The sequence below is a fragment of the Scatophagus argus genome, chromosome 17 (assembly GCF_020382885.2).
Source record: "Scatophagus argus isolate fScaArg1 chromosome 17, fScaArg1.pri, whole genome shotgun sequence".
In the NCBI taxonomy this organism is placed as follows: domain Eukaryota; kingdom Metazoa; phylum Chordata; class Actinopteri; family Scatophagidae; genus Scatophagus; species Scatophagus argus.
The window spans coordinates 1,701,406-1,719,924 of record NC_058509.1 but is presented as its reverse complement, the minus strand read 5'-3'; the positions used below and the strand labels follow the sequence as shown (position 1 = coordinate 1,719,924).

The window sequence follows — 18,519 nt, the reverse complement described above, 5'->3', positions numbered from 1 at the left end:
TGAGTGTTTGTGTGTGTGAGACAGTGCACACAATGTTAACTGTTGAAAATAACTAATATTATCATGTTGGTGTGGTTATTTTAATTAAATCTGGCTGAGCAGAGGTCTGTGTGTGCGTGCCTGCCTGTGCCTGCATACATGATTAAGGAATGGGATGATGTTCATGTGTTCATGTTGCCCATGTGTATGATGTGGCTCGTTGCAGTAACGCAGAAAAAAAAGTGGCTCTTAGTCTCTGACTAGTTGGCCACCCCTGCATTAATGCATATTACTAACTCAACTTCTTCCCTGGAGTCCCTGTGCTTTCTTGTCCCGCAGATTCCTAGCGATCATGACTGGACCTCCTGCTGCGGTCCTGCTGTCGTCCTGCTCAAAACCTACTGCAATTACTACTGTTTAGTCATAATCTGATTTAAATCTGTTACGACTCAGTACAGCTACTACCATTATTGTTACTACTATTGTTATCAAAATCACCATAATACCTTCTGTATACTTCATAGTCATTATCATTATCTACATTCCGATACTTCTGGTATTATTACTGCTGCTATGCATCTCTGCTTGTGTGCTCCTTCTCGGCCATCTTGAGCCGGGGTCTGCTCCGAGGTTTCTGCCTTCTAAAAGGCAGTTTTTCCTCGCCACTGTCGCCAAGTGCTTGCTCAAGGGGGAATGTTGGGCTCTATCTATTTACAATTTAATTAAAGAGTTTGGTCTAGACCTGCTCAAATTGGAAAGTGTCATGAGATAACTTTTGTTGTGAATTGGTGCTATATAAATAAACTGAATTGAATTGAATTATAATTTATTGACACAATCAGTATGAATGCATACAGTGAATAAAATATAAAACACATAAATAAAATGTCTTATTACAGTATCAGTAAGTTCACAGTGAGTGAAATCTGATGTTCTTCCAATGAAATTTTATGTTTTAAATAATGAATATTTAAGTCTTTATGACAAATGATGAGAGACAATAAAAACCTTAAAATTTCAGTTTTCACGTGTTATTATACTCTATTAAATACATTTATTTACATAAACTTATCAATGAACTGAAATCGTATTTCAGCAGATGTTAGTGTTCATTGTCAGAAAAATGTTTTAACATCAGTTTAACTCTGAATGTTCAAAGTTTAAGTACTTGCATTAAATACAGTGTATTTAGTGTTTAAATGTTAAAAATAAATTAATAATGACAACATTTTTTAATTGAAACCGCTGTGGTGTCAGTTTCTGTGCAGCTGCTGATTCAGATCAGTTCCTCTCCAGCTGAGGAGGTTTTTGTACGACGTTGTTTCACTGTGTGAACGGGGAGCTGTAACCCTGCTGACAGTAATAAACTCCTGAATCTTCAGCCTGAACTCCACTGATGGTCAGAGTGAAGTCAGTCCCAGATCCACTTCCACTAAAACGATCAGGAACTCCAGACTGACGAGTTGTAGCAGAATAAACTAGCAGTTTAGGAGCTTCTCCAGGTTTCTGAAGGTACCAGTGCAGGTAGCTACTAACACTTGAACTGGCTGTACAGCTGATGGAGACAGTCTGTCCTGGAACAACAGACTGAGTCTGAGGAGACTGAGTCAGGATGATTTCTCCTGATGAATCTGGAAAACATGAAAAAGAGCAGAAGGTTATTGAGACAAATCCAGTGTGGAGAAAGATGATCAACATCCAAACAGAAGAGGATCATCTCTTTAACATGGAGAACAGATGGAAGAAGGTAAATGCTGCTTGTTTCACTGTTTCTCCATCACAGCAGAACATCACTGTGGTGAACCTGGCTGCATCCTGAAGCAAAGTTTTCAGAAGAGAGTCTCACCCTGAACAAGGAGCCCCAGGGTGAGCAGCAGTAGGATCAGGGACATCATCATTGTGCTGCCGGCAGGTCAGTGGCTCTGAAAGGCCTGGACAGCCACTGATCAACACTGGCCTCTTAACGGCTGGGAGCACAGAGGCAGGACACATATGCAAACACACAGAGTCAGTGGACTGTAGCTGTCCTCAACATGTCCTGCTGTTTCCCCCTCACTGCTGACACCACCCAACTACACATTTACATGCAGAGGACACTGAAGAGTCTGGTAGCAGCAGGTCTGACATGTTTGTAGGTGTTTGTAATGTGGACATTTTGAACAAGTAAAGCAGTGATGAGGGATGAGGGGATGCTGAGACCGAGACTCCAACCAGACCTGTTGGACATGTGGGCAGAGCCAGAAGACATGGAAGTCTTCATCAGTTACAGGTGGACAGATTTCTTTGTCTCAAGTCCATGTAGTGACAGAGAGACACACCAGATGCCCTCAGACTTTCCCTCCTTCCTCCATCACCTGACTGCCTCATCCATCTTCACACCTGTTCCCACTTTTCTCATCCTCCCTGCAGTTTCCTGCCAACCTCCTCAGCTGCACCTCATTCCCTCATCAGTCACTCACTACATATACCAGCCCACCTCCACTGTGTCCTTGTCATGGATTCCAGTGTTTCTTTCTTCCCTCATGTTTTATGTCCTTAACTGGGACCTGTACCTGTCTGTAAGCCTTCCTACGGGGCAGTCGTGGATCAGCGGTTAGGGTGTCGGACCCGTAACCGGTGGATCGCTGGTTCGATTCCCCGTCCCGGTGTCCATGGCTGAGGTACCCTTGAGCAAGGTACCTAACTGCTCCCCGGGCTGCACGCGGTCGCCCACTGCCCCGGGTTTGCTGTGTGTGTGTGCACGTCACTTGGGTGGGTTAAATGCAGAGAACAAATTTCGTTGGAGTGAGTTCCCTCCAATGACAAGATATGTCACTTTCCTTTCCTACATCATTGTCCATTTTTTCTCACTGAGAAAATCACATATTGGCTTTAATTTAGAAAGTCGTAGTTTTGTGGAATTTTGTGTTTTGAAATGCTGCCAGTGATGTATGAAGTATTTCAAATATGAAAACATCTGTAGATTTATTCTTTATGTTTTGGAGGCAGTAAATTATGGAAAAACACAGAGAAATTATTAAAAATCAGAGTGTTTTCTCTGTTCACTGTGTGTCCTCAGTGAAGTGTATCAGTCTCTGCAGGAGCTTCCAGCTGCAGCAGTCAGTTCAGTTTCTGTTCAGTCTGACTGAGGGAGGTTTTTGTACGACCATTTTTCACTGTGTGAACAGATCGTACTTGCTAACATCAAATTCCCCCTTACAGTAGTAAACTGCTGCATCTTCAGCCTGGACTCCACTGATGGTCAGAGTGAAGTCAGAGTTTGATCCACTGCCTGTAAAACGATCTGGAATCCCTGATGCTCGAGTGCTAGCCCTGTAAATGAGGAGTTTAGGAGCTTCTCCACCTCTCTGTTGGTACCAGGATAAATAGTGGTAGCCGCTCCAAATATAAACATTCTGACTGGTCCTACATCTGATGGAGACGGAGCCTCCAATAGCAGAGCTCACTGCTGCAGGCTGAGTCACTGTGACCTGTCCTCTGGACTCTGAGGACACAGAGACAAAAACATAAAGCAGCGTCATGGTTTTGTGGGCTTCATTTCAGAGGGACGGATGTTCATAGAGGAGAGGAGTTTGATTCTCTGGACTTTACCTGTGAAGCAGCAGCAGAGGAGAGTCCAGATGAGGACGCAGATCAAAGTCATGTTTTTGATGAGGAGGATTTCTGTGGCTTCTGTTGTCATGAAGGACAGCTGTCAGTCATCCAGTGTTCAACTCTCAGGACTATAAACTCTCCCAGAGCACTGGAGCATGGTGCTGCTGATGCAAAGTGGCTCTCTATGGAAATGCTCTGACTGGCACGTCTTTCAGCATGTCAAGTCTTTTTTGTTGTATTCATTTCAGCTGTATTGAGTTTAGTACATAGTGAAACAAGACAATGTTCTTCCAGGTGCTACACAACCCCACGCTAAATAGTCAACACAAGACTATGTCTCTATACAATATAAATAAAACGAACGATACGCAACCTGCAGGGGTCCTGGGTGGGGGGCAGCAGGTCTCTGATGTGCCTCATGACCAGCCTCTCAATGCAGTTCATGATGGTAGGCATGAGTGCAATGGGACGATAGTCACTGAAGCAGGACACTAATGACTTCATGGACATGGGAATGATGGTGGTTTGTTGAAGCACTTTGGGACGATGGCACCTCTCAGAGAGATGGTGAAGATGTTTGTGAGAACATCCACTAACTGGTCTGCATATCACCTGAGCCATCTGCCAGGGAAGTTATCAGTCCCAGCAGCCCATCATCTACATAAAGTTCCTTAACAAGTTGTATTTGAGATTTTATCTCTCTCTCTCTATTGATCTTTCATCACACGTATCAACATTCATGTCTCCTCTACTTGTGTGCTGTTGATGTTTTTCATAGTTGGAAACAATGAAAATGTCATCAAGCTGTGATTCCCCTGTGGTTTATTTTGACAAGTTTTTATTTTGTTGTCATATATTTTGTAATAGAAACACATGTTAGAATAAGGTATTAAGTCCTGGCGACAAGACTGTCCTGCTTTTATTCCCTTCTTCATACTTTAATGTTACCTTCATTTATTCATTCATAACTAAATACAACACTGATCAACCATAAAAACAATCTTTATGAAAGACAATATATATACATATATACAATATAAAAAATACAAAACAGCATAAGGCAATAAATGGTAATGTTACCAATTCAACTAATGCAATGCTACTGGTGCAATTCTGAGGAAATACACCCTACCTTATACCACATGACATGACGCTCTCTATGGAAATGCTCTGACTTTGTACCATTGACATGTGTGATAAATTAGGATCTATACTCAGGGCACAAAGTCACAGCAGTGACGCGTCAATTTTTTCTAGATGATTTTTGAGTTGTTTACATAAGACTTCACTTTATTTCATTTAGCAGAGGCCTTTATCTAAACATACAGAGTGAGTAACAACAAGTTTCAGTACAATGAAATTGGACTAAAGCAATAAAAGCTAAAATATAATTAGAAGTGCTTATGTAGAAGAGCCAGAGTGGAAAGCAGGAGAACATGAAAGAGTAAAGGGATGTTAGAGGGTTAGGTATGTTAGGAGAGAAGGTGCAATTGGAAGAGATGAGTTTTTAAGTGCTTTTTAAAGGACGAGGGGGACGCCCCTGCTCTTACTGTGGTTGGTAGGCTGTTCCACCAGTGTGGAACACCGTGGGAGAAAAGTCTGGCTTGGGAGTGCCTTGTGTGAAGGGATGGCAGAGCCAGACGACATTCATTTGCTGAACGTAGAGCCTGAGAAGGGTTTTAAGCCTCAATGAGAATGCTCAGGTAGTTGGATGCAGACCCTGAGTTGTTTATGTCTATATTACTATTAATTATCTTTGGGAACAATATGTATGTCTAAGTGGTTAATGTTAAATTCTTATAGAAATTATTCTGTATGTTTGAATTTAATTTTTTATCTTTAATCAGGATTTTCAGTATTAGAAACAAAAAAATAGAGTATCATCAGCATAAAATGATATAATGAATTTCATAACGAAAACACTTGTCAGAATAAGATATGAAGTCATGGAAACAAGATTGTCCTGCTTTTATTCCCTTACTCAAACTTTCATGACTGTGAAAATCTTCATCATATTTGCAGGTTTGTTTGGTATCGATGAAGCTGCCTAATAATTTCAATTCAATTCAATTCAGTTTATTTATATAGCGCCAATTCACAACAAAAGTTATCTCATGACACTTTCCAATTAGAGCAGGTCTAGACCAAACTCTTTAATTAAATTGTGAAATAGAGAGAGCCCAACATTCCCCCTTGAAAAACTGCCTTTTAGAAGGCAGAAACCTCGGAGCAGACCCCGGCTCAAGATGGGCGGCCATCTGCCTTGACCGGTTGGGTTGAGAGAGAGAGAGAGAGAGAGAGAGAGAGAGCAAGGGAGAGAGGCAGAGGGGGTGGGGTGTTAGAGAAGGAGCACACAAGCAGAGATGCATAGCAGCAGTAATAATACCAGAAGTATCGAAATGTAGATAATGATAATGACAATGAAGTATACAGAAGGTATTATGGTGATTTTGATAACAATGGTAGTAACAATAATGGTAGTAGCTGTACTGAGTCTTAACAGATTTAAATCAGATTAGGACTAAACAGTAGTAATTGCAGTAGGTTTTGAGCAGGACGACAGCAGGACCGCAGCAGGAGGTCCAGTCATGATCGCTAGGAATCTGCGGGATAAGAAAGCACAGGGACTCCAGGGAAGAAGTTGAGTTAGTAATATGCATTAATGGGACATGAATGTGTGCAGAAGGAGAGGGAGAGGAAGAAAGAGCTCAGTGCGTCATGGGAGGGCCCCCGGCAGTCTAAGCCTATAGCAGCATAACTAGGGGCCGGCCTAGGCCAGCCCTAACTATAAGCTTTATCAAAGAGGAAAGTTTTTAGTCTACTCTTAAATATAGAGAGGGTGTCCGCCTCCCGGACCGAAACCGGAAGATGGTTCCATAGTAGAGGAGCTTGATGACTAAAGGCTCTGGTTCCCAATCTACTTTTGAGGACTCTAGGAACCACAAGTAGCCCTGCATTTTGGGAACGCAAAGTTCTGGTGGGATAATAGGGTACTATTAACTCTTTAAGATAGGATGGTGCCTGACCGTTCAGGGCTTTATAAGTAAGGAGGAGAATTTTAAAATCTATCCTGAATTTTACAGGTAGCCAATGTAGAGAAGCCAGAACAGGAGAAATATGGTCTCTCATGCTGGTTCTTGTCAGTAGTCGTGCTGCAGCGTTCTGGATTAGCTGGAGAGTCTTTATGGATTTACTGGGGCAGCCTGATAGAAGGGAGTTACAGTAATCCAGTCTAGATGTAATGAATGCATGGACTAATTTTTCTGCATCTTTCTGACTCAGGATGTGCCTAATCTTTGCGATATTTCGGAGGTGAAAGAATGCAGTCTTTGAAATATTTGCTATGTGCGAGTTAAAGGACATGTCCTGGTCAAAGATAACTCCTAGATTTCTTAGAGTGGAGCTTGAGGCCACGGCTAAGCCATCTATCAATGCAATATCACTGCATAATTTATTTCTAAGGTGTTCGGGGCCCAGAACAATAACTTCGGTTTTGTCTGAATTTAGAAGTAGGAAGTTGCTGGTCATCCAGGTTTTTATGTCTTTAAGACATGCCTGAAGCTTGACTAGCTGATTTGTTTCATCTGGTTTCATTGATAAGTACAATTGTGTGTCATCCGCATAACAATGAAAATGTATGGAGTGTTTCCTAATAATATCACCAATGGGGAGCATATACAGGCTGAATAATATTGGCCCAAGGACAGAACCTTGGGGAACTCCATGACTAACCTTTGTGAGTGTGGACGATGTATCATTAACATGAACAAATTGAAATCGCTCTGATAAATAAGACTGAAACCAGCTTAATGCAGTTCCTTTGATGCCAATTAGGTGTTCCAATCTGTGCAGTAATATAGAGTGGTCAATGGTGTCAAATGCAGCACTAAGGTCTAACAGTACAAGGACAGAGATAAATCCCTTGTCTGATGCCAGGAGGAGGTCATTTGTGACTTTGACCAATGCTGTTTCTGTGCTATGATGAGCTCTAAAGCCAGATTGAAAAGTTTCAAATAAGTTATTATTTTGAAGAAAGTCATATAACTGATTGGCGACTGTTCTTTCAAGGATCTTGGAAAGAAATGGAGGGTTAGATATTGGTCTATAGTTGCTTAAAACCTCTGGATCAAGTGTGTGTTTTTTAGGGAGAGGTTTGACTACAGCTATTTTAAAGGACTGGGGTACATAGCCTGTTATCAGGGACAGATTGATCATGTCTAATAGACAGGTGCTAAGTAAGGGTAAAGCTTCTTTGAGAAGTTTGGTAGGGATGGGGTCTAAGAGGCATGTTGTTGGCTTGGATGAATATATGAGTGAGTATAGCTGATGGGTGAAAAGCAGTCAAGATGATTATCTGTTTCTACTGTTGGTTCTAAGACACTAGTGTTTGATGTTAGATCAGTATCAGCTGAGGTCAGTAGGTGCTGAATTTTGTCTCTAATGTTTAAGATCTTGTCGTTAAAAAAGGTTATAAAGTCATTGCTGCTAAGGGTCACAGGGATACAAGGCTCAATAGCACTGTGGCTCTCTGTCAGCCTGGCTACAGTGCTGAAGAGAAACCTGGGATTATGCTTGTTATCCTCAATTAATTTTGAGTAATAGGCTGCTCTGGCAGTCCGTAGGGCCTTCCTATATAATCTAAGACTGTCTTGCCAGATTGAGCGAAATTCAATAAGTTTGGAGGAACGCCATTTCCTCTCAAGTTTTTGCACATTTTGCTTTAATTTGCGAACCTCATTATTATACCAGGGTGCAAGTTTCTTTTGCTTTATGAGTTTCTTTTTTAGCGGAGCAACAGAGTCTAAAGTTGTCCTTAGTAAACTTGCAGCACTGTCCATATACCACCAATCCATAATACCACCCATTATGATTAAATATTCATATACATAAAATTATATCAATGAAATTGGCTATAGTTGGAATAGCTGTAACCCAGTGTGAAGCTGAAGTTAATGGTCATGATCAAAAATTCTCTCATTAACTGTCAAAGTGTGGTTCTTCTTGAGCTTTTATGAAGTCAACATGAGATTTAAATAAGATCAGAACGGACATTGAGACGTGGTAAAGGATTTGTGTTCATTGGTGGTAAGGCAACAAAGTTGAGTGATTCATAATAACTGGTGAAATTGTGTGTGTGTCCTCAGTGAAGTGTATCAGTCTCTGCAGGAGCTTCCAGCTGCAGCAGTCAGTTCAGTTTCTGTTCAGTCTGACTGAGGGAGGTTTTTGTACGACCATTTTTCACTGTGTGAACACATACTGACTGCTGATATAGAATTCACCCATGCAGTAGTAAACTGCTGCATCTTCAGCCTGGACTCCACTGATGGTCAGAGTGAAGTCAGAGTTTGATCCACTGCCTGTAAAACGACTTGGAATCCCTGATGCTCGATTGCTAGCATAGTAAATGAGGAGTTTAGGAGCTTCTCCATCTCTCTGTTGGTACCAGGATAAATAGTGGTAGCCGCTCCAAATATAAACATTCTGACTGGTCCTGCATCTGATGGAGACGGAGCCTCCAATAGCAGAGGTCACTGCTGCAGGCTGCTGAGTCACTGTGACCTGTCCTCTGGACTCTGAGGACACAGAGACAAAAACATAAAGCAGCATCATGGTTTTGTGGGCTTCATTTCAGAGGGACGGATGTTCATAGAGGAGAGGAGTTTGATTCTCTGGACTTTACCTGTGAAGCAGCAGCAGAGGAGAGTCCAGATGAGGACGCAGATCAAAGTCATGTTTTTGATGAGGAGGATTTCTGTGGCTTCTGTTGTCATGAAGGACAGCTGTCAGTCATCCAGTGTTCAACTCTCAGGACTATAAACTCTCCCAGAGCACTGGAGCATGGTGCTGCTGATGCAAAGTGGCTCTCTATGGAAATGCTCTGACTGACTCCAACAGGGACTTGGATTACTGTCATGATGCTGCTGATCAATGAATCAATCACTTTATCACAGTATTGATTAGGAATGTGTCAGAGCTCATCTGTATGTGGCTTTGGGATCATTTTGACAAATTTTGCCACAGAATATTTTGTGAATTTGCACTAACTCACAAAAGCACAAAGTCAACATCAATGTGAGACAATTTGAAACAAATATTATTTTCCATTTATATCAATCCACACTAAATATTTTTGTGATTATATTTACATTTGTCAAGATTTATTGGAGAGATTTTCTTTTCAATGATCCTTTTTGAATTTGTGTTACTGAGAGAGAAATTAATATTTCATGTATATTTCTTGAACAATTCACAAAAAAATAAACCTCAAGAACATGTTCATATTTTGTGTTTTAAACACTTTATCCAGTTATGACCTGAACTGGGTAAACTGGGAATGTGTTTGTTGAGTGTGTTTGTGTCAAAGTCAGAGAGCCGTGTCTCTCTACAGTCAGAGGTTTTTGTACGGCGGCTCAATCAGTTTGTATCACTGTGGTGGACTTTTGGTGGAGGAACCAGACTGGATGTTGGAGGTAAGTACATTTTACTCTGTTAATCAACCAAATGTTATATTTTTACTGTTTGAATTACACATCTGTAGACCTTACTGCAATGTTTTGTTGGAAATTTGATATTTGATGTGTTTGATCAAATTCTTGAAGGCTTCACATTGTTGTTAACCAGACTGAAGTCAACTTCACTGAAGTTCCTCTAAATTTTAACAATTTTAATTAATTGTAGAAAACTACTCAGAATTACTGTGTCTGAAGAAAATATTTTAAATATTATAATAAATATTTTTATTTTCAGGATTTTAAATAAAGAGCAGTGTATCATCCACATAAAATCATATAATGTCAATTTCATTTGAAATGTTTTGCAAGGAATTTTTAAATGAGACAAAACAACTTTACTTAGAGTCAAACTTTTTAAGTGACAAGAAGACAGTGAATGTCATAAAATGTCATGATACCATACAGTTGATAACAATCTGAATTCATGTGTTACAGCTCTTTGATAATTGTCTGATGTGATTTTCTCATTATAAAGCTAAATTAAAAGAGGTATTAAAAAAAATTAACTTAGATATGTGTTTCTGCTTATTTGATATAAAAATACCATGTTAAAAGAAAAAAAAACGTGATTTTCATGATTTTTATTGCAATAGCTCAAATACACATGATTTCTGTTTGTATGAATTATCAAAGGGCTATGATTTAAGTGTTCTGGTCTCAAGAGAGATATTAATGTTTTTGTTTGTTTGTTTTCATCTTTGGCTCTTACGGTGAGTTCATGAGTGAATAAGGTTCACTATGAACCATCAGTCAAGGCCTATGACCATCATTCATCCAGGGATGCTACAGTACCGCCGCTCCTTCCTGCCCCCTGCTGTCAGACTCCACAACAAGCACAGCTGATAGACTGGACATTTAAGCTGTTGAATGTGTTAACTGGACAATAAATCATGTGCAATAATGGGACAAATGGTCACACCAGATCTGCAACAATACAAGTGTAGTAATAATTGTGCAGTAATCCTTACTCATGTAACACTACTACTAGGATCAGTACCTACATACTTAGTCCCTGAAACAAATCGGTACAATAATCAATCCATCCACTACTCATAACTTGAGGGACTCCCTCATCCCCATTCCCTCATCAGTCACTCACTACATATACCAGCCCACCTCCACTGTGTCCTTGTCATGGATTGCAGTGTTTCTTTCTTCCCTCATGTTTTATGTCCTTAACTGGGACCTGTACCTGTCTGTAAGCCTTTCTACATCAATAAATCACTGAATTCATTCTGTCTGACTCAGCTGTCTGCTCTCAGGTCCTTCCTCTGTTGTCACTCACCTTCACTGTTGGGCCAAACATGTCCAACCTGCTAAAGTGATAACAGGACTTGTGCAGCTTCATCTACAAGCATCAAACTACAGCTCAGAGCCACAGATATTCAAGAAAACAAACTGATCTTCTTCAAATTACTGCTTACTCTCTCAGGACTATTTCTCAACATTAAAATGACCATACGTTGTTGTCTGTTCAATAGAATACAATGTAATGATGGGCTGAAGATTTTACAAGAGTTTGACCCACACTTTCTTGTGGTGGTAGTGTAGTGTGAACTGTCACCCAGATGAATGCTCACAGCAACAGAACAACAGATTTTAACCAGATTATCTCATATCATTGCTTAAACACAACGTGAAAAGTGGAAGCAAACATTCATCAAAGCTGCTTCATGCTGTTTCATAATGTAAGAATGACTGTGTTGTTTGCTCTGTAAATGTTGACAGTGATGTATGGAGTATTTCAACCAAAACTACACATACTTAGTGTTTATGTTGTGGAGTTAGTCAATAACAAAAAATACAGAAAAATAATTAAAAATCAGAGTGTTTTCTGTGTTCACTGTGTGTCCTCAGTGAAGTGTATCAGTCTCTGCAGGAGCTTCCAGCTGCAGCAGTCAGTTCAGTTTCTGTTCAGTCTGACTGAGGGAGGTTTTTGTACGACCATTTTTCACTGTGTGAACAACCACTGACTGCTGATATAGAATTCACCCATGCAGTAGTAAACTGCTGCATCTTCAGCCTGGACTCCACTGATGGTCAGAGTGAAGTCAGAGTTTGATCCACTGCCTGTAAAACGACTTGGAATCCCTGATGCTCGATTGCTAGCAGCGTAAATGAGGAGTTTAGGAGCTTCTCCATCTCTCTGTTGGTACCAGGATAAATAGTGTTTACCGCTTGAAGACCCTACATAAACATTCTGACTGGTCCTGCATCTGATGGAGACGGTTCCTCCAATAGCAGAGGTCACTGCTGCAGGCTGCTGAGTCACTGTGACCTGTCCTCTGGACTCTGAGGACACAGAGACAAAAACATAAAGCAGCGTCATGGTTTTGTGGGCTTCATTTCAGAGGGACGGATGTTCATAGAGGAGAGGAGTTTGATTCTCTGGACTTTACCTGTGAAGCAGCAGCAGAGGAGAGTCCAGATGAGGACGCAGATCAAAGTCATGTTTTTGATGAGGAGGATTTCTGTGGCTTCTGTTGTCATGAAGGACAGCTGTCAGTCATCCAGTGTTCAACTCTCAGGACTATAAACTCTCCCAGAGCACTGGAGCATGGTGCTGCTGATGCAAAGTGGCTCTCTATGGAAATGCTCTGACTGACTCCAGCAGGGACTTGGATTACTCTCATGATGCTGCTGATCAATGGATCAATCACTTTATCACAGTATTGATTAGGAATGTGTCAGAGCTCATCTGTATGTGGCTTTGGGATCATTTTGACAAATTTTGCCACAGAATATTTTGTGAATTTTCCGTAACTCACAAAAGCACAAGTCAACATCAATGTGAGACAATTTGAAACAAATATTATTTTCCATTTATATCAATCCACACTAAATATTTTTGTGATTATATTTACATTTGTCAAGATTTATTGGAGAGATTTTCTTTTCAATGATCCTTTTTGAATTTGTGTTACTGAGAGAGAAATTAATATTTCATTTATATTTCTTAAACAATTCACAAAAAAATAAACCTCAAGAACATGTTCATATTTTGTGTTCTACACACTTTAACCAGTTATGGGTAAGGTTTTTCTCTAAATTTTAAGAATTATAATTAAATGTAGAAAACTACTCAGCATTACTGTGTCTGAAGAAATTATTAAAAAAAAACTTTAACTTCTAATATTTTAGGTCAGTAATTTGTAGTTCAGAGTTCAGTGTTCATGGGTGTGACTCGATCTTTCTATCAGACTGATGAAGTCATTCAACGTATTTTCTGTGAGGATTTTATGAGTTTGAAAAAGTGGTTCAGTAGTTAAAAATATTCATTTGAATGTTTCAGTAATGAAGCCTGACTGTTCAGTGATGATTCCTGCTTACATGAAGAGAACAAACACATTTCATCATTTATCAGCTTTTGGCTTCAGACAAGAAATATTTGAGAAAGTTAAAACAAGAAAAGTCTGACAATCTTCATCCCACATGTCAAATTTTAAGCTAAAACCTTCTGAATGTTTATTTTATCAAACAAATCTTATTTTCCAAAGTTACTGTGTCAGTTTGAACTTTTCCTCTGTGGTACTGAAACCTGTCTGTTGCCATGGTTCAGCAGTGATGCCTGTCTGTTGCCATGGTGACTGAGCTCAGAGGGGGAAGTGAAACGTTTAAGAGCAGTTTCATCCAATCTGAGGAAGAGCAACAGAACTAGAAGCCTCCTCTGCTGCAGCCAACAGGATGGAGTTTAGTTGAGCTCATATAAACTTTATTAATGTGTCTCTGTGCAGCGGGTCGAGTCGTCCCCACCCTGACGGTGCTGCCCCCCTCCAGTGAGGAGCTGCAGCAGGGGAAGGCCACGCTCATGTGTCTGGCCAACAAGGGCTTCCCCTCAGACTGGAGTCTGTCCTGGAAGGTGGACGGCAGCAGCAGCGGCAGCAGCAGCTGGGAGGAGAGCAGGAGCCCCGGGGTGCTGGAGAAGGACGGCCGCTACAGCTGGAGCAGCACCCTGAGGCTCCCTGCAGACCAGTGGGGGAAGGTGGGCTCTGTGACCTGTGAGGCCACCCAGGGCTCCCAGACTCCACTCTCAGAGACACTGAGGAGAGACCAGTGTTCCCAGTCCTGAGCTGACTCACTGGGACTCTGCTACTGGTTTTACTCTCATTCTGCTCTCAGTCTGTTCTCTCTTTCTTCTTCTCTCTTTGTCTTGACGTGTTTCAACATTAAAGTGTTCTTGCCTTTCTTCATGTTGTCAGCATTTTCAAACAATAAAGAGTTTCTCATGTGTATTATAATGTGACACGTCTCTTGACTTTGTTCCACTGATATTTGTGATATAATAAATACATTTCTCAGCTTCATGCACAGAGTCAACACAGTATGGTTGATATTCTGAAGTCAATTTATTCCAGATGACTTTTTAATAGTTTAAGACTGTGAATGTCTTCTGAAGTCATTCCAGTTATTTCTAAATAAATCGAATTTGGTGATGAAACACATGGTTAGACAGTTTCACCCCAAATCATAAAACCTTCTATTATTACTATTGTCTGTCCAACAACATCCATATGCCATATGAATCTTTTGTTAATTCTGTAAACCTAAATATAAAATTCTAATTCATAAGAATTTTCTAAATTTTGAACAACAAGCAGCATATCATCCATATAAAATCATATAATGTTAATTCAATTTGGGATGTTTTTCAGTGAATTTTAAAATGAGACAAAAAAGCTTCATTTAGAGTCAAATTGTGTAAGTGAAAAGAAGACAGTGAATGTCATTTGAAAATCCTCATATTTTCTATTCTGACTCAAATTTCTTAATTAAAAAACATTGAATACATGATTTCCAGGATTAGATATATAAAGCAACATATCATCTCCATAATGTTTCATACAATATATTAAATCAGCCGTTTCTCTTCAAGAAAATTGCAATTGTTGGTTACTGATGTACCCAAAGACTTGCTGGTAGACTTGACAATATGTACAAAATATGAATACATATTCATCCACTGCTGTCATGTGCTGCTTTTTGAAATCCATTAAGTCTACAGAGACAGAGTGAGTCTCAGCAAAGAATTTTATCATTTCATCTTATGGTGTCATAAACAAGTGATGGGAGTGTGTGACAGCTCTGTCAGTACAACCTGACTCTGTGTCCAGATTACAAGATGACAAGACTCGTGTTGTTGTGATCACATTTTAATTTATTGCACCATCTCAAGAAATCAAATGCAGGACGTCTTGAGATAATGAGACAGATTATCAGGAGGAAATGACTTCTTCTGTGGATTCATCAGTTGACGGTGACAAACACACAGTCCTCTGTGGGGGCTTCTACCATTTGTAGGAAGAATATTTTTACTGGTGATTTGATGGGAGTGTATTTACATTATGGCTACTTACCTTAAAGGACAGGAGTAACAACAGTCCTGTTATGTGGTGTTTGTTTCTGCAGAAGTTGGAGACTCAAGAGGTGAAGCTCAAGCGTTTGTTATGCTGTTTGTGTAAAACTGTGACAGATTTACAGATTTAACAAGATAAATGAATCTGTTACTACAAGGAAACAAGCTTCAGTATTTTGCAAAAATTACATTAAAACTAACATGTAAATATGGTTTTTAACTACGATATTTGTAATAATATTTTAATCCTTTCGGAAAGTTTGAATTTTCAATTCAATTTATGAAAAAAGTTTCTATCTTAATATTTATTTCTGTTATTGCTTCTTCTTCTTCTTCTTAATCAACCAATCTCATCCTGAAAACAGTTAAAAAATTCAAAAGTACACGAAAGGTACATGTGTTGTCATGCAATATAAAAATGTAAAAATGGTACTGGGCTGCAATCGGAGGGAAATTAGTGCAGCACTTGATGTTAAGGTAAAAGGTTTATTCAATTAAATAGTTCAAGTGCAACATTTTAAAAAAATCTCTACGTTGGACTCTTTCCCCTTTTTCCGGCAACAAAACAGGTAGTACGGTTCACCTCAAGTTTTACATCCAGCAAAGTGCGTCTGCTGTGTGATTGGACCCTTAAGCAGCGAATGACATGACTTGACCCAAGTGATGAGGGGAGCACTCACCTGCATGTTCTCCAGTTTGGCCTTCAGCAGTCTGGGATTTATGGTGTTGAAGGCGCTGGAGAAGTCAAAGAACATGATGCAGACTGAGGTGTTGGGTCTGACCAGGGAGGAGTAAGCCTTCTGCAACAGGTGGATGATTGCATCATCAACCCCAATATGGGGCTGATATGCGAACTGCAGGTGGTCTTGCGATGTGCATACCAGTGGTCTGATGTGTGCCAGGACCAGTCTCTCCATGACTTTCATGATGTGAGAGGTCAGTGCCACTGGCCTGTAATCCTCCAGTGCAGCAGGACTTCCTTTTTTGGGCACTTGGACCAGGCAGAAAGTTTTCCATGTTGTTCATGAGCACGGCGAGGCCCCCTCCTTTCTTCTTGCCGGTCGCGGTGGTGTCTCTGTCGGCTCAAACTGTCTGGAAGCCGGGAATGGTGACGTTAGAGTCCGGTATCTGCTCGTGCAGCCATGTCTCCGTGAAACACATGATACTAGACTCTGTGTACTCCCTCTGAGTCCTGACGAGCGCTTTCAGTTCGTCCACTTTATTTGCCAACGACCTCACGTTTCCAGTGATGACTGCGGGGATGTAGGACTTAACCTTCCTCTCTTTCGCTCCTCAGGTATGGTGGGTGTCTCTCCGGCCAAGAGAGTCGGGTGCCTCAGGGCCATCAGCTCGCGGGTCGCGGGTGTAAACAATGCCGGCGGTGTTGCAGGCATGGCTCCCAGTGATCCGGAGAGTTCCGAGTGCAATAACAATGTGGAAAAAGTGTCCAATCCGTTGGAAAAGCATCTCGCTGTAGTGCTTTGCGAAGATGCACAGAACAGTATAATATTAAAGATAAAAAGTTAAAAACAAACGCAATGAAAAATACAAAAACACCCGGAGCTACTACAACAGGCTCCCGCTAGGACGGCACCATCTTGCATCTTTACATCTAAAGGGACTGCATTAAGCTGGTTTCAGTCTTATTTATTGAAATCAGCTTGTGCATGGTAATGATGAATCCATGCTGTCATGCCTGGTGCTTTTTGTTATGCTTTGTCTTTTGATTTCAGTCCATGTGCCATGTTTCATGTTTGTCTTGTCATGTGTTTCCATGTTTTATGTTCAAGGGTTATGCCATGTCCTGTTTTATTTTGAAAGCGTCTCTTCCCCTGTGTGCCCTGTTTTCATGTAGCTTTGCTTTTGGTTTTCTTGATTGCTTTCTCCCTCCTAATGTGTGTCACCTGTGTCTCATTGTCTTGTCTATTTAGTCCTCATGTTCCCAGTCACCTGTATCAGAACATTACTTTTGAATGTCTTTGGTTTCATGCCAGGATTTATTTTGATGTCTTGCCATGCCATGCCTTGCCATGAGTTTTTGCTACAGTCTTTTGTTGATCCTTAGTCACAGTAAGTGTGAGCCTGTTTTGTTTTTGTTTAGTTTATGATTTTTTTTAAAATAGATAGATAGAAATACATTTTTGCTCGGACCTCAGCCTCGCATCCCTGCCTTTTGACTCTGCCTCGGGGTTCAGCCTTTTTAGTGTCAGCCACGGCAAAAAGTTAGTCACGGAGTCCCCCAAGGTTCTGTCCTCAGACCAGTATTATTCACCCCATATATGCTCGCCATTGCTGACATTATTGCACACTTCATACATTTTCACTGTTATGCAGATAACACACCATTATATTTATAGATGAAACCAGATGAAGTCAATCAGATAACCAAACTTCAGACATGCCTTAAAGACACAAAAACCTGGATGACTTGCAAATTTTCTGCTTATAAACTCACAAACAGTTTTTGTTTTGGGCCCTAAACATCTTGGAAACAAATTATTTAATGATATAGCTACTGTAGCCACATTGTAAGAAGTCTGGAAGTTATTTTTGATCAGGATATGTTCTTTAACTCACATAAAGCTCAAAAATTAGGCAAATTCTGTCTAAAAAAGATGTAGAAAATCTGGGCCATGCATTTATTACCCCCAGGCTGGGCGATTGCAACTCCCTGTTATCAGGCTGCATCAATGAGTCCACAAAGTCTCTCAAACTAATGCAGAATGATGCTGTACTGACAAAAACTCATATTAGAGATTTTTTTTTTCCTGTATTGCCTCCTCCACACTGTCTACCTGTAAAATTCAGAATGGGCTTTAAATTCTCCTCCTCACAAACAAAGACCTTATCTCAAAGAGCTCATAGTACCTCACTATCCAACCAGAACTCTATGCTCCCAGGATGCAGGGCTACTTGTGGTTTCGAGAGTCAGCAAAGGTAGACCAGAAACCAGAGCCTTTAGCTATAAAGCTCCCTTACTATGGAACCGTCTTCTGGCTTCGGTCTGAGAGGCAGACACCCCTCTACATTCAAGAGTAGACTTAGTGGAGTTAGGACTGGCTTAGGCTGGCCCCAGTTATG

At 40.5% G+C, this 18,519-nt stretch overlaps 1 protein-coding gene and 3 gene segments (V, D, J or C); 1 reads left to right on the top strand and 3 right to left on the bottom strand.

The window, feature by feature from the left end:
* Positions 1-829: 829 nt before the first annotated feature.
* LOC124074903 (immunoglobulin kappa light chain-like) lies at positions 830-3,669 on the bottom strand. The gene is made up of 4 exons (XM_046418239.1): positions 3,571-3,669; positions 3,136-3,463; positions 1,826-1,881; positions 830-1,610 (listed from the first exon to the last, which is right to left on the bottom strand). The coding sequence occupies exons 1-4, from the start codon at positions 3,659-3,661 to the stop codon at positions 1,303-1,305; spliced, it is 783 nt and encodes a 260-aa protein (XP_046274195.1). The 5' UTR covers positions 3,662-3,669; the 3' UTR covers positions 830-1,302.
* A 5,122-nt stretch (positions 3,670-8,791) lies between these two features.
* Positions 8,792-9,356, bottom strand: LOC124075187. The segment is given in 2 exon segments: positions 8,792-9,146; positions 9,254-9,356. Coding segments are annotated over 2 exon segments (426 nt in total).
* A 536-nt stretch (positions 9,357-9,892) lies between these two features.
* LOC124075184 lies at positions 9,893-14,323 on the top strand. The segment is given in 2 exon segments: positions 9,893-10,043; positions 13,820-14,323. Coding segments are annotated over 2 exon segments (471 nt in total).
* Positions 12,033-12,583, bottom strand: LOC124075186. The segment is given in 2 exon segments: positions 12,033-12,377; positions 12,485-12,583. Coding segments are annotated over 2 exon segments (432 nt in total).
* Positions 14,324-18,519: the final 4,196 nt, after the last annotated feature.